The sequence below is a fragment of the Vanessa atalanta genome, chromosome 28, assembly GCF_905147765.1.
Source record: "Vanessa atalanta chromosome 28, ilVanAtal1.2, whole genome shotgun sequence".
NCBI lineage: Eukaryota > Metazoa > Arthropoda > Insecta > Lepidoptera > Nymphalidae > Vanessa > Vanessa atalanta.
In genome coordinates this window covers 4,040,303-4,066,686 of record NC_061898.1, presented here as the reverse complement: position 1 = coordinate 4,066,686, position 26,384 = coordinate 4,040,303, and the positions used below count along the sequence as shown (strand labels likewise).

At 35.9% G+C, this 26,384-nt stretch overlaps 1 protein-coding gene across 1 annotated transcript in view; it reads right to left on the bottom strand.

Moving 5' to 3' along the window:
• The window catches only part of LOC125074809 (unextended protein-like), a 41,605-nt gene extending 15,227 nt beyond the window's left edge, over positions 1-26,378 (bottom strand). Inside the window, exons 1-6 of the mRNA XM_047686237.1 lie at positions 25,845-26,378; positions 5,956-6,477; positions 5,026-5,128; positions 3,558-4,130; positions 3,139-3,255; positions 1,857-2,028 (exon numbers count right to left, since the gene is read on the bottom strand). Coding sequence (XP_047542193.1) covers positions 1,857-2,028; positions 3,139-3,255; positions 3,558-4,130; positions 5,026-5,128; positions 5,956-6,477; positions 25,845-26,299 — 1,942 coding nt within the window. The 5' untranslated portion in view covers positions 26,300-26,378. The remainder of the gene's footprint in view (positions 1-1,856; positions 2,029-3,138; positions 3,256-3,557; positions 4,131-5,025; positions 5,129-5,955; positions 6,478-25,844) is intronic.
• Positions 26,379-26,384: the final 6 nt, after the last annotated feature.

Genomic DNA, 26,384 nt, shown 5'->3' with positions numbered 1-26,384 from the left:
TAAATATTTGTTTTATTATTCGTTATAGCGGCAACAGAAACCCATTATCTGTGAAAATTTCAACTGTCTAACTATCAGCTTGGTGAGACGGACGGATGGACAGACAGCGAATTTTCAGTAACAGGATCCGTTTTGCCCTTTAGGTACGGAACCCTAGTAATGATATATACAATTACACAATAAATATTTTGGCATACCAACGAAGTGAGCTATGTATAGAAATTGTTTACGTTACATTATTGGACGTTCTCCAACGCGGAGACCTAAAATTAAGACCACCATTAATTCATGGTTTTGTCACTGTCGACGTAGCAAGCTTACGTAACACGCAAGTTATAATAATAGAGACGTTTATATTTTCTTATGTGATAGGTGGCAAACGAGGAGGCTCGCCTGATGGTAAGTGACTACCACCGCCCATGGACATCTGCAACACCGGGTGCGTTGCCGGCCTTTAAGGAAGGAGTACGTTCTTTTCAGTTGATAAACCGGCAGTACCACAGCTGGGCATTAGGCGTTTCTTATGAGGCCAAGTTTGGAAACTCACTATCGGGTCTACCCACTTATATGTAGGTTTTATATGTAGGTTACATATAGCCTATTTCAATGGAAGACGGAAAAACGATAAACAAACCAAAAACTAGAATTATTTAATGTATATAAGTATAGTTATTATTGGTTAAAAGATCTTTTTAGAGGTAACTTTGTGATTTTTTTTCTATCGTACCAAATTAATTACATCATGTTTTCAAAATAACAAATACTTAGCATGTATCCTGAAGATTATCATATATTTTTTTCATTTGGTTTACTGCATTGGATCATATACTTTTTTGCATTATAAAACTTGCATTTAGCTCATGTAGTACCCTTAAGCATTCCATGTGATTTGCTAATAACTCATCTATATCGTGCACTAGTGAGAGTTTATGATTAATGTATATTTATTTATAATATTATATTACACTTAACCACTTATATTCACTTCAATTTTACTTCCAAAATTCCGATAACAGTTTCGTCGACGTTCAAAACGCCATTTTTTCGCAAATCCACAGTGAATATCATAGATAAATCAAGCTCTCGACCAACGATATCGCGTCAATTCGCTGTCAAATGTTGTTTATTTGGCTTTTTGTCCCCATATGGTTGGGATAGAGTATACATGATATTTTTTGAGCACGGTTTTTTTAATTATACAGTTAGGCGGACGGGCAATTAGGTTATTCGATGGTAAGCACCACCACTAGCTCACTGGCACTGTAAGATATATTAATCATTCCTTAAATCTCCAATGCGCAATCGACCTTGGGAACTAAGATGTTATATCCCTTGTGCCTGTAGTTACACTAGAAACTCCTAACTAATATTATAATTTATATATTATTAATATAAAGGGTTAGTGGTGTTTGCAGTGTTCTTTTACTATACATGAATTCCATCCGCTGGTTATCTGGCGTGGAAAAACGTTTCGTATTGCAAACGGAATAGAGTTCAAATTTCTTCGGTTTCTTTTACAGTAAAAATGTTGCAGTGTGTTATTTATTAAATTTCAAATAGGTTCAACATAGATGTTACGTCCCTCGTGCCTGTAGTTACACTGTCTCACTCACCCTTCAAACAGGAAAACAACAATCCTAATTATCGCTGTTTGGTGGTAAAACATGTGATGGGTGGGTGGTACTTACTTAGACGGGCTTGGCCAGCGCCCTATCATCAAATAAATGTCCATGTGTCAGCTTGTACTAGAGAACGAAGAATCTTCGCCTTAAGAAAAGAAAACCTTGGGCCACTTTAAATATTCCAGTCATTCTTCCACCTCGACCTCATCCTGGATTAAATACCAAACGACTCACCAGACTTGATAATTTCCGACATAGTCTCGAAGTCCAGCACCGACGTGATTGGCAACATGAACACATCCTCCAGCTTCGTCATCACGTCGGAGACCGTTTTCTTGCGGAGTTCGAGGGCACCGGAGATGATGTTCACTTCGTCCTTGTCCAAGTCGTTCACGCCCGTTGTTACCTGCACAGATTCATGAAAAATGTGAATAAACCTTATATTGATAAGAATCGATATTATAAAAAAAACTGGATCAGCGATAAAGTTATGCAAACCCTTGAATAATAATATAAAAAATTCGCGAACCGATACGGTGAGTTTCGTTTGTAAAACATTTCGAGTTTCGAGTGCAAATAAAACAAATAGTAAGGGTGAAAGTGACAGTGGTAGTGGTGACCAGTGTTTACGCAGCAAACGTACGAGAAAGGAGGTAGTCCGATATGGACACTTCTAATGCCGACAACATCTACCCGCAAACGTCAGTCTCGTGAACAAGACATTCGTAGATAATGTCGAAATATCGAGCTCCACCTTATAATAATAAAAAACATGGTAAATATCCCGTTTTAAATACTGTTAGTAATAAAAATAACCATGTTAATTTAAAAAAAAAATATTTGTTTTTTAAAGTATACTAGCAATGCCCCAAATTAATTAGGGAGTTACTAATATTACAATTTACCCCTCCTTTTAAGCTTATCGCCTGTGTCAGGAGTGGGGACGACAATGGCCCATGGGGTCAGGATCGATCCTGCGACTTTTTACACCGCTAGACGGCCCGTAAACCATTGCACTATTTTAAGGACAGGACAGATACCATTTTTTCATGACTAACACCGCGACTAATTGTCGACTGCGGCTTTGCTCCCGTTTTAGGGATTAGCCGTCAGGTTATAATAAAGGTAGCCTATGTCCTTTCTTAGGGTTAAAGCTTGCTTCATAACTCATTTGAAAGAGCAATATACAGACAGAGTTTTGGTAAGGAATAAGTTGGCGGACGAGCATATAGGTCACCTCATGGTAAGTGGTCACCACCGCCCATCGACAAAGGCGCTGTAAAAAGTATTAACCATTCTTTACATCACCTATGCGCCACCAACCTTGGGAACTAAGATGTTATGTCCCTTGTGCCTGTATTTACACTGGCTCACTCACCCTTCAAACTGAGACAACAAAACTGATGAGTGGGTGGTACCTACCCAGACGGGCTTGCACAAAGCCCTACCACCAAGTAAATCGCATTTATAATATTAATTTAGACATTATTTATATATAAAGATGAACATAGCATACCTTCACCAGCTCCTTTAGACGTTCTCTATTATAGACATTACCGATTTCCTCGCCGAGGAAGTAGTCGAGGAGCTTGCTCACCGGGAACGCTAGGGGCGCCGTGAGGGCCATAACTGCCTGAAAATATATACTAGTATAGTACTTAGCATTTTGTAATGTTATGTTTCCTATTTATATGTTATTTATTAATACATATATATTTTTAGTGCCTCCAAGTGTCTTTTAAGTTTTTGCAACACATTTTTACATAAGAGGCGAGTACATAAGGGCGGTTTCACACGAACCGCGTTCGCCTATTGTAACAATACTGTAACTGAAATGTCAAACTCATTAATTCTCAGATTGTTAAGTTACAGACGAATGTTTCCGTTCAGAGACCGCCCTGACAGGAGCATAAATATTAAAAAAATAACACTTACTTTAGTTATCATGATACTTTTCGCCCCAACCATGAGTCCGTGTCTCGAACATATCGCTTGAGGCGTTATCTCGCCGAGCAATACGATCGACAAAGTCGAAAATATAACAGCGAATAGACCAGACGTCAGTTCGTCCAACAGTATCGTGAACGTCGAATTAACGGCGACATTCCCCAGTAGAATGCTGCACAGCAAGTAGTTTCCGTGATCACGGACCGGCATTATCGCTCTCGCGTATTTTCGCTCCTGTTCCGTTCCTGTATTCGATATGATCTTCAATTCCGTCCGGTCTAACGACATCAAACCCAAGTTTAAGCCGGAGAAAAGCGCAGAGAACATCAGGCAAATCATAATGAGGGTCAACGAAACCCATAACGGCAGCAACTTGCTGTGGATCGCGATGACCTTCCAATGTTCAGTTCCTTGGTGTGAAAATTTCTCCTCGTCATCCCCGGGATCGGTGATTCCGGGCTTCAGATTCTTCGCGCATATGTATAGCTTCGGGGCGATTAGTGCGGATGGCGTGGTTACGTCGAATAACGCTGACCTTTGAGTCACTGATCCCTCCACCGCCTGAAAGCGAGTTAATCGTGACTTCTAGGACAAATGATACGGACTATTTCTAGCCAAGTGGTATATGTGTTATGTTTTCTTCAAGGCTTTTAATTATTAATGTGTACGATAGAATGATTTTTTTACGTTTGCTGGTAAATTTGTACATGAATTACAAAAACAATTAAACCAATGAATATTCAGTCGTACTAACATGAGTTTAAAGATTGGACTGGGCTTTCTCTCATTTCTCACAAATTCGATAATAATTTTCGATCGCAAAATAAGTATCGAGAAAAGGAAAAGTCAGCCGTTGAAAAATATACTCTAGAAATATACCAAAACAGTGCTGCCCTAACAATTGAACGCCCTGTGAGATTTTAAATATGAAATGTACGATCGTTTGATGTACGTTCGTGTTGCGAGTATAATAATTTTATAGTTTTCTTTATTACTAATAAAAATGTTTACATGATGTACGAAACTAATGCGCCAATAAACTAATTTACATTTGCCGAATTTACTAACATGTGATAAATTTAAATGGAAATCAAGCAATCAAAAAAATAGTTCCCATTACAGAACAAACAGTTTTACCTAATAATTTTGTTCAGGGGAGATCCTTTCGAATATCAATGTTGTCAGATGGAGATAATTAAACAATAGCTAAAAAACGTTTGTGAGGAAAATTTTTCGTAAAAAGGTAACATTTTGGACATTGGTTTAATTTAAATGGGGGAAGTAGCCTTGTATGAATTTAGTTCGCACTTAGTCTGGCTAGTTAAACATACATAATGATATTTTGAACATTAGTTTATTTTAAATATAAGCATCCGTTAAGAAAGATTTTTTACAAATTTCAACCATAATGGGGGATATGGGAGAGGTCGCTTTGTATAAATTCTGACATACATACCAAGTATTCGCCTTTCAGAAGGAATTTACAAGGTTGTCCGAACGGTAGAGGGTCGAGTGTAAATGCAATCACCGTTTTTTCAGTCAAACCTTGACCGAAAAGCCTGAAAACAATCAGAACATAACCCCGACACTTCACAAACACTTCAATCTTTTTATTTACGGATAGTTACTATTTTGATTTTAATATTGGTGGGCTAACCCCACCTGATAGTAACTGTTCATCACGTAAGAAATATTAACCATACCTTACACCGCTAATCTTGGGAACTAATATGTTATGTCCATTGTAGTTACACTGGGTCACTCATCCTCTGAACCGGAACATAACGATACTAAGTATTACTGTTTGGCGATAGATTTTTTTAAATGATATTTGTAGGGGGCGGGGCCACCTGATGGTAAGTGGTCAATATCGCCCATAGACATAAGTGCTATAGGAATATTAACCCTTCCTTTCATCGCCAATGTGCCACATGGAACTAAAATGTTATGTCCCCATTGCCTATAGCGACACTGACTCTAGGGCCGGACACTAAGTTTAGGGGCCCTGGGCTAACAATATTTAGGGGCCCATCTAAGACATATCTGAACGTAGACTTGAATTAAGTTAATTTAATGGGTTTGACTAATTGCAGGATTCGCAAGGCTGCAAACCATACGATTTTAGTTTAATTTAATAAAGCCATGGATTCTTTCGCATTATCGTATATTTTTGACTTTGACTTGACTTAGCTGGGGCCCCCTCGAATCCACGGGGCCCTGGGCTGAAGCTCAAAAAGATAAAAGAAAGGTAGATCCAGCCCTGACTGACTCACTCGCCCTTCAATCCGGAACACAACAATACTAAGTATTGCTCTTTGACGATAGAATATATGATGAGCTGATACCAAGACGGAGTCCTATTTAAGTAAAAAATGTTTTTACTCACCTAAGTACAACTTTGGACTCTCCTAACACACTAGGTATACCATCTTCGACAATTTTCGGCTCCTTATCCGAATCTTCAATCCTAAGACCATCTATATTTATTGGATCCGTGCTTCTTACGACGGAAAAATCACGAATTTGACGATTGGCGATGATTCCGTCGTTTGAAGTCAGACCACTGGGAATACTTGCGTCTCTGTCTTTCTCATTGAAACGCATATCCTTGATTATTTCTCGTTTCCTTCTATCGTTTAGCATTCTAAAATCTTGTCGATCGACGTTCTTTAAAATATCATTACTGAGTCTGTTGTACTTCATTTCATTTATAGAGTTTTCCGCATCACGAATGCTGTTCAATGGATAATATTTATTACGTACGTATACTTCTATATCGTCTGCTTCTTCTCTTGTCGGCCTCTTTACGCTTTGTAGATAATTGACGATTGTATCGTGAGATAGATCCGTCCATTTTGTGCTCGTTTCCTGTTTGATATCATTATCGTTTTCATCAAATTTTTCTAATCTGCGAACAAGGATTTCTGATTAATGTCAGTGTCTATTTTTATGCTTGATAATGAACTATTATATTTGATTGATAGTTTTGTATGATTAGATAAGATTCATATTTTGAGAGATTTCACCAAAAGATACGTATATTTTCATGGCTAGATTTATTTAAGTATCATAATTTGAGAAAACAATGAGACTCCTGGCTATAAGCTATGACGTCACAGTATATTGAATCTAGAGGACATAAGACATTATGTAAATAAAATTAAAGAGCTTAATATACACGTTAGAAATCAATATAATTAACTCTTGCTCGCTACTTTTAGAGCATTATTTTTATATGTTATATAGTTAACAAAGTCACGTTAAAGGACTCGTGAATCCTATATTACACATACAAACGCCATGGATAATAAGTTTTATCTAGATTTTTTTAAATCGTCATGCCTTAATTGGAGAAGAAGAATAAGAGTCAATATCTTGTACTACAAGTATAGGTATATCCAATAACCGTCTTTACGTCTGTTGGTACGGAACCCTCAGAGTGCGAGTCCGAGTGGCATTTGTTTCTCACCTATATAATTCAGTAGTACGCCCGATTTATTAAAGTCACGTTCGCTCAAACTTACTTTAAGATACATTTTAAAAAATAGTTTAAATGTTTTTATGACACAGAAAAACAGGCTTCATCAAATCGATTCGCGATTGAAAAAAATGGCACACTTAACTATTTCAGAACTCACCATTGTTTAAGAATACGAATAACTCAGTGATCGAAATATAAAATCGTGGTTAATATATCTTAAAGCAAATATATAGGAATCAGTTCTACTTGCTTACTAATAAAAAGATATACTAATAAAAAAAAATCAAGAGGTGTCTTGAAACCCGGTTGAAACAGAGTCGCTTTCCCTATATACATTAGCAGCCTGTAAATTTCCCACTGCTGGGCTAAGGCCTCCTCTCCCTTTGAGGAGAAGGTTTTTGGAGCATATTCCACCACGCTGCTCCATCTCGACTGTTTCCCTATATAAACTACAGACACAATAAAATATATTAGCAACAATTGAAAATAAATAAGTGACAATAATAAAAGATACATTTAAATAATTATACACGAAACCGTATACAGTAAAAAGAGACGGAGAGATAGAGAGAGAGAGACGAAAACACCTCAGGGTTTAACCGAGGGTTCGATTCGCGGCCGCGTCGATGTAGAGAAAGTTTATTAGTTTTCTATGTTGCCTTGGGTCTGAGTGTTTGTGGTACCGTCGTTACTTCTGATTTTCCATAACACAAGTACTTTAGCTACTTACACTGGGATCAGAGTAATGTATGTGATGTTGTCGAATATTTATTTATTCAATATAGAAGCATTACTTACTTATTGATTGTCAAATTAAACACCAACGGTTCGGAAAAGGAAACACCCTGACATGAGAATCGGCGAAAGAAACTTTTCATACCTATATACTTATTATTTAATTTTAATATATTCAAATATTCGATACCAAACACAATATGTATATACAAATAATGTACAATACTTTTGCAATAAGCGTTCTTAAAAAAAATAAAAACGTAGGCATTTAGAAAACTTTCTGGGATCCTGTCGAAGAACCGTATACATTGCCCCACAAAAGAGTCACTGACTCCATGCAGTCGAGTAACAGGAGTACCAAGATTGTGTTATGAGTATCACATTTTCTCATAAAATCATATTTCCGTACATATATAACATTACAGAATATATATCAGGTATATATATTCGATAGACGATCAATCAGACGCTCGGTTAGACGGTATTACGTAAGTAATAAATTTACGGATAGTAGTTCGAGTTTCACTTCATTCATGACTCGACCGTGACGGTTACGTGACGCATTTGGCGCTGAAAGCATTTCAGTGGCACGTGGTGTTTTTTTATCAAGCCGACGACATTGTAAACGAATTCTACCGCGTGTACGTTATTACGTAGATTATTTATAACACACGCTATTGAAGTTTTGTTGAGCGTTCTTAATACTCCTGCCCTTATCCCAATTTTACTTGGGGTCGGCGCAGCATGTCTTCTTCTTCCATACTTCCGTCGGACGTCATGTCACAAGTAACATTATTTCTAACCATATCGTCTTTCACAAATTGCTTTGGTCGTCCCCGTCGTGATTTATTGAGCATTTAAATTTTTTTTATGGCATTGGTTGGCGGACGAGCATATGGGCCACCTGATGGTAAGTGTTCACCACCGCCCATAGACAAAGGCGCAATATTAACCATTCCTTACATCACCTATGCGCCACCAACCTTGGGAACTAAGATGTTATGTCCCTTGTGCCTGTGATTACACTGGCTCACTCACCCTTCTAGCCGGAACACAACAATACAGAGTATTGTTATTTGACGGTAATATATCTGATAAGTGGGTGGTATCTACCCAGACGAGCTTGCACAAAACCCTACCACCAATTAGTAGATTGTATTTGAATGTGAAATTGAAAACTTATTAATCCTCATAACTAAAACTATTTGACGAATTTTATTATAGAAGCGATCACCAAAAGAAATTCACCAAAGAAGTTTGAGCTCCAGTACCACTCAAGGAATTTGAGACGAAAACTCTGCGACAATGTTGATGCTTCAGCTTTTCGTCCTCTCCGCAGACGAAATGATTTTATAAACGACCTTGTATAATATTTACGCTCCGCTTATACCTACCTCAGTTTCAAATGTAACATTGGCCGTGAGCCAGATACGAGCCAGACGACTTGACACGTCTGTGTAATGTGCATAGTTAATTTTCTTTATTCCATGGATCTTGGAGGGTTTTCTGATTTGAAATTGACAATTGGGTGTTTTTCTGAAATTCTGCTCGATTTGCGAAATCATAAATTTAAATCACATGTTAGGAAAGCCACTCATCAGATATTCTACCGCCAAATAACAGTACTCTGTATTGTTGTGTTCCGGTTGGAAGGGTGAGTGAGCCAGTGTAATCACAGGCACAAGGGACATAACATCTTAGTTCCCAAGGTTGGTGTCGCATAGGTGATGTAAGGAATGGTTAATATTTCTTACAGCGCCTTTGTCTATGGGCGGTGGTGACCACTTACCATCAGGTGGCCCATATGCTCGTCCGCCAAACAATGCCATAAAAAAAAATGTCAAGAAAACTTTGATTATTAAGGCTTATTACTCAATACAAGATTATATTGCAGATAAGAAAGCGTATTTATTGATTTCAAGGCAGGATATATAAGAATTAAATTTCACCTTACTGATGTAGTCTGTAATTAAAATTATGAAAACGAGGGACAACTGGTAAGTAAGTACATTTAATTCAAGGCTTAACAAGACGATTTAAAATTGATCACATGAGTCTACACGAATAAACATTACTTTGTGTTTTTTTTTATATTAAAATTAAAAGTCGTAATTTTTAGTCTGTATATCACGTGACCTAGAACACGAGCCGCCATGCTGTGGCGTCAGATAGGCAGAAACTGTCATTTCAGTATAATCTGGCACTTTGACAAACAACTTTTCTGGAGTTTTGTACATTTGCACGTTACATTCCAAGGATAGCGATTGTAATTCAATGATTTCCCCAAAAACACCTTATAATTTATAGCTGATAACATTGAATGAGTACAAAAATTTCTTATAATTATTTCGTCTTGATCGATTCTCAACGGTGAATAACTAAGTAGGAGATATGTCTATTCCTTTACTCTCATAATGTACTGGAACGGTAACCCCCAACGATCACAGAAGGTTCAGGGCTTCCAGCGCATTATTGGGGGCTTTGTTTTTTTTTTTTTATTTATTTTATTCGTTACTACATTTTACATAGCATATTTAAGGTTGGGTCTCTCTAGTGAGCATGATTCATACTCGTGTCAGAGGGTCCCACTCTTCCATAACATGTTGTGTTATGTATGAGTGCCAGCCGTACATACACAACTGTCTTTATTAGTATGACGCCACCAAAATCGCTGACAGCCTTTTTGCGGGAACGAAATGGTTTCAAATTTAATTTAATTTTATGGCAAGAAAACGTGTTTATTTTGCCGAAATATATTTTTCGTGGCTTTCTACTAGGAAAATCAAATTTTGTATTGTATTTGAAAAGTAATTTTGCAAATATAGTTGAATACCCCAGTTCGATCATATTATGTTCTAAGAAATAGAATAATAAGTCGTATCCTTTAAAAATTCTTTTTTTTTTCGCATTAGCAGCCTGTAAATTACCCACTGCTGGGCTAAGGCCTCCTCTCCCTTCGAGCAGAAGGTTTGGACCATATTCCACCACGCTGTTCCAATGCGGGTTAGTGGAATACAAATATGGCAGAATTTCGTTGAATTTAGACACATTCAGGTTTCCTCACGATGTTTTCCTTCAACGCCGAGCACGAGATGAATTATAAACACAAATTAAGCACATGAAAATTCAGTGATGCCTGTCTGGGTTTGAACCCGAAATCATCGGTTAAGATGCACGCGTTCTAACCACTGGACCATTGTATTACTCTATAATTGTATCAAGTATATTTCGATTTTTTGTCTGATATTTTTAGTCAGAAATCAATAAGGAAATTATAAATTCATTAAACTTGTTCGAAACTTGGTTTAATAATTGTATTAATTATATATAACACATATCTATGTAGCTTGTATAATATTTAGTATCAAATACTACATTCTAATCGAGTCTTCCACGGTTATTGATTGCGTTACGTCCTAGTTCATAAAAAGTCTCATCATCTGGCGCCGTATTGTCTAGACTATATAACTGTTGAAATAAAACAAAAACTTTCCTCACGATCAATAGTTTATTTATCCTAGTGTTTCAAAAATAGTTGAGATGGCCCAGTGGTTAGAACGCGTGCATCTTAACCGATGATTTCGGGTTCAAACCCAGGCAGGCATCACTGAATTTTCATGTGCTCAATTTGTGTTTATAATTCATCTCGTGCTCGGCGGTGAAGGAAAACATCATGAGGAAACCTGCATGTGTCTAGTTTCAACGAAATCCTGCCACATGTGTATTCCACCAGCCCGCATTGGAGCAGCGTGGTGGAATATGCTCCAAACCTTCTCCTCAAGGGATAGGAGGCCTTAGCCCAGCAGTGGGAAATTTACAGGCTGCTAATGTAATGTATGTTTCAAAATCAATACTGATACAAAATTAATTCTTTGCTCGATCCTTCCATTCTGACAATTAAAGTAAGAACGCCAATTTATTGGCTTACCCCTAGCATTAAACGTTTACACGCCCCTCCCTCCTTCCACTGTAGCAACATCCGGTTTTGATCTATTTTAAAATACAAATTAGTTTATTTAAAACCGAATGTTCAAATCAACGTAAAATGTAACTATTATTTAAAACGAATTATTTCTGCTGATAATTCAATACATAAAAACAATAAAATATGATCACACTAAAATAAATATGCTAACATAAAATTATCTATGTTATAATTTATACTCTATTCCGACCATAACAGAAGAAAAGCAAATTAACGCGATATCATTGGCCGAGAGCTCGATTAATCTATGATATTCACTATGGATTAGCAAAAAAAACTGGCGTTTTGAACTTCGACGAAACTGTTATTGGAATTTTAGTGTAAGAGTGTTGAATTATAAATAAAGACATATATGTCATAAACTCTTAGTAGTGCACAATATAGCTGAGTTATTAGCAAATCTCATGAAATACGTAAACCTAAGGTTTGTATATACATATATATAGGGGGGCGGGAAAATGAGCCAACTGATGGTAAGGGGTCACTGTCCATAGACATTAGTGCCGTATGAAATTTTAATAATTTCTCATCTCGGAACTGCGATGTAACGTCTCTGATGTATGTAGATACAGTGGCTGAATCAGAATTTAAACCGGACCACAATAATACTAAGTATTACTGAAGGGAATACGAAACCTAAGAACCCCTAGTTTCTGACTTCGCAAGGCCAATACATCCTTACTGGGGCACGGTGGGTTCAATGTTTACATTACACATTTATTTTTAACTTGGCTTTAATAAATTTAAATATCATGTCAAAAAACATTGGATAGATAAGGCACATTACTCAATACAAGATTAATAGAAGGTAAATGAGCGTGGACTTAGTGTTTGTTTATTTCCAGGCATATAAAAAAAGCAAAAGCTTTAAATTTAATTCAAACACGATTCAAAATTTCTTTAAAAATATTTATTATTGTCCAAATGTAGCCACACGCGATAACGCATTATGGAAATAAATATCGTGACCACGTATTTTTCCCATCGAGTCTCGGGCGTTTTAACGAGGGCATTATTTCTTCACCTTGAACTATGAGGGGGTTGTAACGGCCTAGTTTGTAAAGAACGATAGGGAAATGTCGAGCGAGTAATAAAACGGCAAGAATTCTTATTTTGTAAAAAGAAAATATATTTGTATCAAACTTTTAATCGGTCATTCGTATTTGATTGGAAGAAATTTTATATTCTTTTCTTATAAATAGAAAAAAATATGTTTGTCGTTGCCTTCTTTGACCATTGTCAAAAAAAACCAAGTGTTTTATTGTTATTTATGCCTTCTATATAAAAGATTATATTGAACAATTTATGTTGACTTTTATTCCAAGACTGCCACGTGTCTGGAGTAGCTAGAATCCAGTTATATATGGCTGCAAATTTCAAGGTCTTGGGCTAAAACTCCAGATCGGGCCGTAAAAAATCTCCGCTTCGATTGGCTGCCGTAACCGAAATCTTTCAGGGCGACGTAATCATCTACATCACATTCTACGACGGGATAGATAGTTATCACATATTAAGTAGTAAGTTTTATATAGTTTTTTTTTTATGAAAAAAGAAGACGAACGGGCAAATGGACCACCTGATGGTAAGATGGTGGTGATGGTCACCACTACCCATAGACGTTGGCGCCGCACACTGGTGAAACATGCTCAAAAGTTGGCTAAAATTACGATAAATGTGTTTATGCCTATATATTGCTGCAGTCTGTCTAAAGGAATGGTTTGAAGGTTTGACGGTTTACAAAGAAACATTATTATTAAACGTATGTATCAGGGATGTATTTAATCTTACTAATATTTGTTAAAAATGAGATAAATAAAATAAAAAAACAATTACTATGCAGAAGTTATTTCTATTTTTTCAAAAAGATTTTTTACATCTCGAGGATAGGGCGCGCCGTAAGAAATAATTCCTAACATCTCCAATGCGCCATTATCCTCGGGCACTAAGTTATTACTTTACTTGTGCCTTAGTTAAACTGACTCAGTTACACCAATCACTCACACATCAATACAAAGTATTATTGCATGGCGGTATGATATATGATGGGTGGGTGGTACCCATACAGAGGGGTTGCGTAAAGAACTACCATCAAGTAAAATGACTACATATAAAAAGGTATGTATATCAATTTTGATTACTTCTAACCCCAAGGTCGTCTCAAAGAAATTGCTATATGAAGAGGTCGCCTTTAGTGTTGCACATACTTTAGCTTATTTTTTGCTTTTTTAAATCTATGCAATGTTCTAATTTATGAGCTTAATCCTTACATCATAAAGGCGAAAGTTTTTATTTTTGGCCGTTTGTTACTCAGAAGTGAAACAACAAAAACGGCTGGACGGATTTTGACGAAATTTGGAACAGTATTTCGATATCCCGACTCACACGTAAGACTATCTAAAACCCGCCAGACAGGGGAAAATCTACCAGCGGAAGCTATTCAATAAATAAAGGTCAAACGAACGACAATAAGAGACCAACTTAAACAAAGGAACACAAAATCGTCTATTTTTATGCTAAATATTTCAATTATGGTACACTTGGTTACAAAGCCGCTGCTCTGGTTTTCATTGTTTGTTGGAATAAATTTTTTTCTTTCTTACACTTTATTGAAACGACCAGCCCAGATTTTATGGCCCAGATAGAACACGTGAATATTAGCTAATGAAGATGAAGCAAATATAACTGTCTGTAGTTTTTTGGGGGTAAAGAAAAACATCGTGAGCAAATACAACAATCCTCTTTGGCGGAAAAATGTGGAAGAAATGGACGTTAGTCTAGCAGTATTACATTTACAATTGTTCAACCTGTTCTTTATTTATCAAGATACGTTGATGACCTCCTGACTGATTTTGGTCTCGGCCAGCTATGCTGGAGAAATAATATTTGTTAGTGCTGGTCAAATAGTTGTTAGTTAGTTAGTTAAGTTAGTTGCCAGGTCTGGACCTATTTTGTGATTCGTTTCATGTATTCAAACGAAAAGTTGTCGACTAATTTTTTTTTTCTTCTCTAAGTTAATTAGTTTTCCTAAGTTTATGTAGTGATGTTTTTTGTTTTTATTTTGTGATTTTTGCGTAATGTTTTTGTTTTATTTTTGAATTAATGTGTGGACTTTTTAATTGTACACTGTTTGTAGTTTGTATATGTTATGTGCACTTGTCATTGACGTACATATCTGATATTTTAATATAGTCGCTTTGGCTGTAAATGTTTAATATGTATGTTGTAAGTGTGCTTGTTTAAATAAAAAAAAAAAAATACATGTCCACTTCTTATTTCCTAACTCCAATAAAATCTGCGGCGAGTTTACGAAGAGGGCCAACAATTACGTTCTTTCCGAGGTTCAAGAGTACAGTCTCAACTTTGTTCGAAGCTTCGCACTGCTCAGAATTTCCCGTGCAAATAAAAACGCAACATAGAGCTCCGTTTAGTCATGAGCAGTGTTAGTCTGGGGTGACAAAACTTATATTGTCTGTGTTTTATTAAGAACCGATGGTTTGAAGATAGTGGCGAGACCCGACTTGATATACATAAAAAAGGAAACCAGGGACTTCAGAAACCTTTGTCTGCACATATTTAGCAATTGATGATGGTGACGATGATAAAGGAGGTCGTGGAAAAAAGGAAAAACACAAAATAATTGATTCATTTCGAGCACATCAAATTATCTGCAAGTCTATATATATATGCTAATGCAAAGTTTACGACTACCATCGTAATGGTCAAATTTGTTTTTCAATATTTTTTACGATCCTGACGCACGCCACCTGACCTCGTCCGAGATTCTATTGGATTCATTTATCTGTAAATAGTATAAAACAAAGTCGTTTTCTACTTCTGTCTTTGCTAACTTCTATAACATTCAACTGGTCTTAGTACGTTTTTCACTGATAAGATTTGTACATATATTATGTAATGTATTTTAATCATAAGACTGGTTTCGTTCAGTTGATAAGGGTGCTGACTAAACCTTAAGATATACATCCAAATGAAAAAATATTTAAATAAGTAATCTTTTTTCACGTAGGCTCATAAAAGCTTTTTTGAATCGTCATGTTAGTGTTGAATTAAATGTAAGCTACTACCGGTTCGGAAAGTAGATTCTACCGAAAAGAACCGGCAAGAAACTCAGAAGTTACTCTTTTCCACCATTTTTATTAAAGTAAAGTATAATTAAATTTTTACATATCCTCTCTAGAAGTCAACAAAAAGTTGACGCTTTTTTATCTTTAATACAATCTAGTATTGAGTAATATGCCTTATCAAACAATGTTTTTTTGATATTATTAATAGGATTAGAATTGAATTAATTAATTTTCCGCTGAGTTTTTTTCGTCGGCTCTTCTCAGGTCCGAGGAGTTAAATTCCGAACCGGTGGTATTTTTTTTTATGGCATTGGTTGACGGACGAGCATATATGCCACCTGATGGTAAGTGGTCACCACCGCCCATAGACAAAGGCGCTGTAAGAAATATTAACATTCCTTACATCACCTATGCGACGCCAAACTTGGGCACTAAGATGTTATGTCCCTTGTGCCTGTATTACACTACCTGATTTTTGACTATCAATAAGCAAGTGTAAACACTTCTATATTGAATAAAGATTTTTGACTTTGACTTTGGCGAATTGAAAAAAAACCTGTGAAATCTAATTATAGAAACAATTACGGTTCCCCAGGAAGTCGGAAACTAGGTGTTTATATAACCTTCCTCGTGTCTATACAATTATTGTCACCGTTACATTCGAAAATATCGATATATTAGAAAATTGTAGGTCCTAAAAAAATCCGTAAAAATAATTCTCAAGGCCTCTTGCCTTGACGTCACCGAAGATAGGCTTAAGGAAAGTAAATAATAAAAACACATTTTCTTTTGCTATCGATAGTGATTAAGTAGTTTTCAAGATTATTTGACGTTTCTGCCTTGAGCCCGTTAGACAAACTCGTCGAATCACCACAATAAATAAGTCCATCCGTAAATTTCAGCTCGAGGGGATGGTACTGTTGTAAAATGTAATAAAACGAACAAGTATTAACAGGTGATGTTGAATGTAAGATAATTTAATACGTTATTACTTTTTAAGTAGTCCAATCCGCTAATCATTTGGCAGGTGCCGGACAGTCCAACATGGGCGCCATTTGAACTATTTTCAGAAATGCATACTGCATCTTCATATTATACACTAGCAGCCTGTAAATTTCCCACTGCTGTGCTAAGGCCTCGTATCCCTTTGAGGAGAAGGTTTGGAGCATATTCCACCACGCTGCTCCAATGCGGGTTGGCGGAATACACATGTGGCTGAATATCGTTGAAATTAGCCACATGCAGGTTTCCTCACGATGTTTTCCTTCACCGCCGAGCGCGAGATGAATTATAAACACAAATTAAGCACATGAGAATTCAGTGGTGCCTGCCTGGGTTTGAACCCGAAATCATCGGTTAAGATGCACGCGTTCTAACCACTGGGCCATTTCGGCTCTATTCATATTATACCCATCTTATAAATATTATAAATGCGAAAGTTTGCATGGAAGGATGTTCGTTAATCACACCTGAACGGCTGAACAGATCTAGCTAAAATTTGGCAAAAAGATAGATTATTGTCTGGATTAGCAGACAGGTTACTATTCCTTAAAACCTTCAACCCAACCCGATCCCCTTTCGTAACACGAGCCGACACCTGCTGACGAATCCGAGGGCGGAAAGTAGTAAGTAATAATTTTTTTTTAAGGTTCTTCCTCTGTCACGTTTTTCCAATGTGGGTTCGACACTTGAATGTTTCCACACGATGTTATCCTACACCATCGAGCACGAAATGAATTATAATCAAATATTCTAAATCCTTCTTTATCTTTGTAACTTGATATAAAACATGACATTTACGTCATGCCAGTTAAATTAAAATCCAATACCCAATTGAATATAGAGTATAAAAAGAAATATAGTAACCGCAAGTGGGGCCGTGGACGCGTGAGGGAGCCTCACATGTTCTGTTTCAGGTGGTTCTGGGAAGGATATCAGCTGGGATGCCATGCGCAGTAGCGACGAGCGCAGGTGGGGGTGAAATCACCCTCCTGAGGAGAGCACCGAACTATGCACCATCCCGCAACCTCTTCGAAAAATCGCAGTGCGCAGTGAGTAAGAATCCTACACATCCCGCTTTCCAAGAGACCAGGTACCCCTTACCCAGCGTGAAAAAAGTATCCGCAAAGCGAATAATATATCGTATGAGTAACAACATTACTTATTTCAAAGATTATATGTTATATGTAACATTTACTAACTTTAAGATATTATTAACATTCATTTTTACCCCTCCAATTCAGTTTAAAGCCGGTGCTAGGAGTGAGAAAGACCAAGTGGTCACGATCGTACCTAGACTTCTTATATCGCTAGGCTATCCGCAAATCATTGCTTTATTGAGGCTATTAAAGGCAATATTTATTCTGATCCCAAATTTCGTCTCTGGTTTCACTGTTGAAGAGTTCCTTTGTTCCTAACCTAACCTAACCTAACCCAAGATGAGCTCTATAGAATCACGCTACCCAAAAATACATGATCATGCCAAAGATTGAAAATGGAGAAATGAGAAGAGTATTTTGATCTTGAATAATGAATTTAATCAAATTAACATAATAATTTATGTAAAATAATTTATATTATTATTTGACGTCCAAGTCTCCAAGCGCAATTTTCTCTTTTTTTAAAAATGACGTCTCGCCGTTTATAATTGTACACACCAAGGAGGTTTTATTGGGCTCGAACAATACATTATCATCGGAACTTCATCAACATGTACAATATCAACTTTGTAAGATAGTAGAAAATGGTTCCATTTCCGATACGAATTGACTTGTAATTCTTTCAAAGTATATGTATGTAGGTGAACTCACAAATGGGCTACCTGGTGGCAAGTAGTCACCACCGCTGACAGACATAGGCGCTTTAATATCAACCATTCCTTACATCGCCAATGCGTCACCAACACCGGGAACTAATATGCCATGACTGCTGTGCTTGCAGTTCCACTGGCTCTTTCACCCTTCAAACCGGAACACAAAAAAACAATATATTGCTGTTTGGCGATAAAATGTCATGAGTGGGCGGTACTTATCCAGACGGGCTGGGACAAACCCATTCCACCGATGGGTTTATTCAGACAGTTACTATGATAATTAAAAAAACATTTCTGATCTGTCGATCTGTATGTTTTCTTTATCGGCGGGGAGTTGCCAGTGCACCCCGTTGCACCCTTCTCCCGACGCCCATGTTATGCGTCCAAATATCGATTATATTCGTGACGTCATGGGAATATACATACAATTATACGTATATAATATTTAATGTAATAGCATTCGTGTTGCGTTACCTGTATGTTGTATACTAGCTGAACACGCGGCTTTGACACGTGGCATTTAGTTTGGGACGAAAACCTTCACATGTACTTGAATTTTAACTACTTTGAATTTTACTTGAATTTGAAGTTCTTACAACTTTGGTTATAAAGGCTAAGCGATACCGTACAATATTGGTGACACACCTTATAATAATTTGGTGGTTGAAACAAAGAGAGACAAGAAAAATATTAAAAAACGTGTGTGTGCTTATATTATTATTATTATCATATATATGATAAGTTTTACACCGTGTGCCGTACCGTTGCACGGCAAACGGCGCCGCACCGTAGACATGGGTCCACGCCCTAATTGGCGGCTGATCGAGCAACATCATCAAAGTTCTCGTGACATGTGAGCGCATTATAAAAATTAAAATCGTTTAATTTTTTCATAACTCTAATATTAATACATTATATATCCATTTAAACAGCGCACGCCATGAAAGCCCTCAGGAGACGCGATTTAATTTAATGGACGGTGGAGTCATCACATTATACACCGTGTTAAAAAATATGCCTCAACGTTTCTAGTATATCTGTCCTTTCATTGAGGAAAATAATGTAAAATCCCTTGGTAGTTTCTGAGTATATCGCGTAAGTAACTTTTTTTTAAAGTTATAACTTCTTAAAGCTTCGTTACGTAACGCGTTACGGTCAGTAAGTACATTACAGTACGCGTTACAGTCTTTCTAGCTTCCCTTTCTAAAAAATCAAACAATAATCCTAATCAAATAAAGTATATTTTTTATTCAGTCTGGACGCACCTTAACATTAACAGTGTTAACAGATGTGGCACTAGCATAGTAAATATATTAACGACGAATGCTCATCGTATATAGTAACTACGTTACTCAACGATATTTTCTGAGGAATTTTTCATCTCTGACTCAGTTTTACATAATAATACGTTAACATCTTGACGTAATGTACAATCGCGATCGAAAGTGCTATCTTAGCTATTTTAGCTGTTAACAATACTTTAAATTTTCCTAACAAAGCCCGCATTAGAGTATTGTTGTGTTCCGATTTAAAGGATGGGTGAGTCTGTATATCTACCAATGGGGCATTTTCGTAATGTCTTAGTTCAAAAGGTTGGTCGGTTAAGGAATGGTACATAATACGTTATGTAAGTCGGTATGCTGTTTTATTTTTGTGCTCATGTAGTTGAGTTAGGCTTTTACGTGTGTGCGTGTGGCGGCTTTCCACCAGTGCAACGCTTCAACGAAATCAGTATGGTTTAATTGACGCAGTCCTTAAAATATATAACAGAGATTAACTATCGCGATGATTTTGTTAAAAAGACATGAAATGAAACAAAATGTTTTTATTGAATATCACACTATTTACCCAAAAAACACAGAGTTTAATAAAGTACTATAATATTATTACCAGAAAAGTACCCGGCATGGTTCGGTTAAAATATGGGTGTGCATGAGATATTTGTATTGAAGGACCAATATACTAAGAAAAAATCTTATTATTGGTCAAGTCCTTTCTCAGTCGTATGGTGAACAACTCAATCAAAATCGATTGAATGTATAGAGGACAAATACATTAAAAAATTATACATTAAGACACAAAAAAATATAGGTTGCAAATGTCGATTTAAGATAAGAACGAGGTTATCAATTCAATAATATTGATTTATTTAAGACCAAAAATTTTTTTTTTTGTTTTTTTTTTTTCTAAGGTATTTTGTCTCAATGTTTATATTACTTAAATTTGTGACCACGTTCTAATTTTACAAGACAACAACTTCGTCGGCGACTGTACGAGACTTGGACGTTATCCAAAGGAACTTCGCACGTTGTACGTATTTACGATAAATAAGTACTTGTTATCGTACGATTACAATAAAAAGTCTTTATTACGTTGACTAATAACAGGGCTGCCATTCGAAGTTATAATTCTTTACGCGTTGATAGTAACATTTTTAATTAACGGAATGACGACAAAAAAATACAACCTGTTTTTTTGTAATTTTTTTGTTAGGCTGGACACTTGGTATAAATTACTAACAGTATTTAAAACGAGATATTTACCATGTTTTTTATTATTATTTGGTGGAGCTCGATATTTCGACATTATCTACGAATGTCTTGTTCACGAGAGTCTCGTGGTAAATATCCCGTAAATATCCTGTTAGTAATAAAAATAACCATGTTAATTTAAAATCTTGTACATGGTATAGATGTTACTGTAAAAGCTCGAACTACGGTAAATCTTAAGAATTTTCCAGTAAAACCTAATATTTACCGATTATGAATGGTAAATGTCCATAAAACTTTGGGATTCGAACTTTTACCGTCATTCGCTTGGTAAATCTTAGGATTTACATGTTAGGTTAGGTTGGGTTGGAATGGTGAAAGTCCGAAAAAGTCGTCCCTTTATAATAAATACTTAAATGAAAATCTTAAGATTTACCTTAGTTCGAACATTTACGGTAACATAGATATTTATTTAATCAATTAAACAAGTAAAGTTTATATAAAATATAAAACTTAATTATTTTTATAATATGTCAGTGCCCAACGGTGGGAAGTAACTATTAAAAAATAAACAAATAATTCGTTTCCACGTTGCTAGCTACCCGTCCCGACTTCACGCGAGTAGTATAAGCGTCTACATAAAATGTTTTGAATTATATCATTTAACTAGTGGTTTACGACTCACGCCTGTAAAGCTCCAAAACGGTACGATGTTCGCAAGTCAATTCACACACAACCTTAATGAGTTACACACCTAAACCTACCTCACGAATCACTACGTTTATTAGTGAAAACCTTATGAAAATACGTTCAGTAATTTCTGAGTTTATCGCGTTCAAACATACCGACAAACGCGACGACTTACTAATACATAGAGGTAACGATAATTGATAATAAGTTAACGGAACACATCAATTACATACTCACAATAGAACCTTTTTTTATATAATACAGTAATTACGGATACGCGAGTCATAGTTCAGAAAGCATAAATACTGGTCAACTTTGCTGATCACACATAATACAAATAAATATATATGAGCAATCTTGTTTATTGCAAGGTTTCGTGGGTTTTCATTTTTATCATCAGGTGCAGAATATAATAATAAATTAATAAATAAATAAATATTGGACAACATCACATACATTACTCTGATCCCAATGTAAGTAGCTAAAGCACTTGTGTTATAGAAATCAGAAGTAACGACGGTTACTAACACCCAGACCCAAGACAACATAGAAAACTTATGAACTTTTTCTATATCGACTCGACTCGGAGTGGCGTACACATGGAAATCGGTGTACACACTACTCGATCACGGAGGTCGTCGTCGAATATATTTCAAAAGGCAAACATAGCCCAGGCAAGCACCACTGAATTTTCATGTGCTAGAATCGTGTCATACTCGGCGGTGAATGAACATCGTGAAATTACCTCGTGTCTAATTTCAATGAAATTTTGCCACATGTACAGAGCAACCCGCATTGGAGCAGCGTGGTGGAATTATCTCTAAGCCTTTAACTCAAAGGATACATTATCCCAGCAATGACACATTCACAGTTACTTAACATTGGACTTCTTGCCATAAGTTTAAAATAAAAATCTTTATCTTTCGCCGGTTCGAAAATCGAACAGCAACAATAACTGGTCTCTTTGCGGCAACGTTATTTCATTCAATTCGAAGACAAAGGTCCTAATAACCAACTTAATGTTCACCTTCGAGCATAAATATTACAACTGTAAAACGTATAAGCCCTTCTACTCCCTTGCACACCCTTCGCTACGCATTACGAGTTATTGATTTTTCAGACTGGCGTCCACAAAACCAATATTCTATAAGAATGCACTTGTCTCGGTGATAAGTTGTTTAAAACTGCTTTCGTTCACTTATGGTGATGTGTTATTTATACACAAATTCCATGTAGGGCTTTGTGCAAGCCCGTCTGGGTACGTACCACCCACTCATCACATATTCTTGGCGGTAGAACCTCAGTATTGTTGTGGTCCGGCTTGGAGGGTTAGAGAGCCAGTGTAACTACAAGCACAAGGGACGTAACATCTTAGTTCCCAATTTCTTACAACGCTTTTGTCTATGGGCAACTTATACACTTTTAAATGTTACTAGCTACTCCGGCTACACACGTGCGCAATAAGGATCTTCATCCAATTTTTAGATTGAAGAGAAAATAATCATTTCTTATCCGGAAGTTCACAGCTTTTCTCTACTCATCTTTATTACATAACTAGCGACCCGCCCCGTCTTCGCACGGGTGCAATGTGGGTAATCCCGAAGAGATAGACATATACCATCGCGGACTTTTTTGAAGACCGTTTTAAGGTGTACAATACTGAAGTACATTATTTTGATCTATCTCGTAGGGTTCAGCCAGCGTTTACAATGTAAGCGAAAAAAATGTATAAATTTACGACACCACATTAGAAACTTTTAAAATTATCAGTGTTACTTAACTATATTGTCTATACAAAAACCTTCCTCTCGAATCATTCTATCTATTTAAAAAAACCGCATCAAAATCCGTTGCGTAGTTTTAAAGATTTAAGCATACAAAGGGACATAGGGACAGAAAAAGCGACTTTGTTTTATACTATGTAAAGATAAACCTTCCTCTTGAATAACTATTAATGTTTTTTGATGAGAACCGTATCAAAATCCGTTGCGTAGTTTCAAAGACCTAAGCTTAAAGATGGCGGGGAGCGTCTTTGTTTACTATGTAGAGAAAATGAAAAGTACGTTTAGCTAGAAAATATTATAATGGTATATTTATGCATTAGTTTATATAAGTAGCTGTAGAGTATTCGCTCGCTTAGGGTTTGATCGTTAGGTGTCAGCAATAAAAGAGTATCCAAAGTCCTTCCATGGGGTGCAAACTTGCTTGACACTAAATTTCCTCAAATTCCATTGGATTCGCCGATCGATAGTTAAAGAGTACATGAATATAGTATATTTATTATTTCGAGTAATTATTAAATAATAATTAATTTGAGTATTAACGATGGATGGATTGTGTGAAAGACGAAATGGTTAGAAATAATGTTACTTGTGAGATGACGTCCGACAGAGAAGTATGGAAGAAGAACACATGCTGCGCCGACCCCAAGTAAAATTGGGATATGATTTGAGGATGATGATTTTGAGCCTCACAACACATCTGTTGTGATCAAAACCATAGTTACGGTACAACCAAAAAGTATGACTACAATGAAGAGCTAAGGAATACATAATCTATAGTAATATTATAGTTTAATCCTATCGAAGAAGGAATAAAGATAAACAAACCTTAGATTTACGTATTTCATGCGGTCTGCTAATAACTCAGCTATATGCACTACTAAGAGTTTATGATTAATATATCTTTATTTATAATACAACACTACTACACTTAACTACTTATTTCCACTTAAATTTTACTTCCAAAATTTCGATAACAGTTTCGTCGACGTCCAAAATGCAATGTTTTCGCAAATCCATAATGAATATCATAGATTAATCGAGCTCTCGACCAATGATATCGCGTCAATTTGATGTCAAATGTTGTTTATTTGGATTTTTTGCTCTTATTGTCGCAATAGAGTGTTATAAATTAGAAACTAACTGACTGTCTGTCTGTCTGTACTTTCACGGTCAAACCACTGAGTCGAGTTTCATGAAATTCATAGGATAATTTGCATGCCTTACACCTTACGAGCGAAGTCGCACGACAATTAACTACGAATAATTTAAATCGCCATTTTAAGTGTAGAATTTATTTAGTGATTTTTATAATTATTATAAAATACTACACGAAAAGATTTTAATGACGTCTCATTTCAGAGGAGGCCCGAGGTGAACAGAGGTACATCAAGATATTTCTTAAAACATTCGGCGAAGAATGAAATTTGCTTCAATGAATTGACGACACAGACCACATCAAACTTATTATCTAGATATAAATATATTAATAAACATATAATATCAAATATTGCTCTTATCGATACCAAGATATATTATGAATAAGTTTGATATAACAACTAAAATTATATTTGTAACGTTTAAATATTTAAGTTAATGTCAATGACCTAGAAAAAACAACTGAATACTATTTAATGATTTCTTTTTATGTAATTATATACATTATTGCGATGGAACGTTATATGGCGGACATTAAGTTAGAACAGAATACTTTACTGTGCACAAATTCTATCCATTTTTATATTACTTAAATTAACTTAAAATTAGGATAACACTACGAGTGAGTTTGTTTAGAGACACCTTTTACAGACAACAAGTTAGCAATCCTTAGTAGAGAATTGAACAACTAACCGATTATGAGTATAAACATTTTTTTTTTTTAATGACGATAGATTTAATTGTTGCAAATTGGATTCCAACTAGATTACGATGATATTTTTTCTTACAATAAACTGTCATTTTGAGGAAAATTTATGTAGATTTAAATTTACAGATACAAAAATCCAGCATATTTTTTTTGGAGTAGAAAAAAATTATTTTTTTTTTTAATTTGGGCTGGATAAAATCTTTTTACTAAGAAGGTATTTGAAAAAAAAAAAAAAACATTACTGGCAAGCTAAGCGCTCAGCAAAATATTTACAAAACTACATAAGCCGATGAGTCATAGTTTCATATTTCTAATATTTTATAAAATCGCTATGCTTACAAATAAATTTTTACCTGTTGGCTTTATTTAAAGATGAACTGTCGTCGATATCAGGATGCAAATATAAATCTCCTCCTTGATGAATCCACTTTCCTCCAACTGGTGTATTCTCTTGTTCCGTATGCCGCAAACAAAAATATAATTTTTCACTCACTTTCGGTACGTATATTTCAAGCCTCGTAAGCCACTGCGATGTTTCAATTTCTCTTAATTCGTAATTCGGGTATATCGTATCACAATCACTACCCCTAGCGCCTTCACTGGACGTTAATCTTAAGGAATTATGTCCCAAAAATTCACTACCGTTCACCAATAATAAATATTTACATCGAAAATTTACGCACGATTTCGCTTCTACTTTAAAAGACACTATCCACGGTTCAACCGTTAAATTCTTTGTAGCGTGCACTTGTAAAATAAATAAAAATAATATCCCACAAGTCCGTGACACATAAGACACACGAGCCATTTTAATGGATCGAAACGATGAAAAGAAAACAAGATATCACGTAAATCACATCGACAGCGACATGTTTTTCTCTATTGACAGTTCG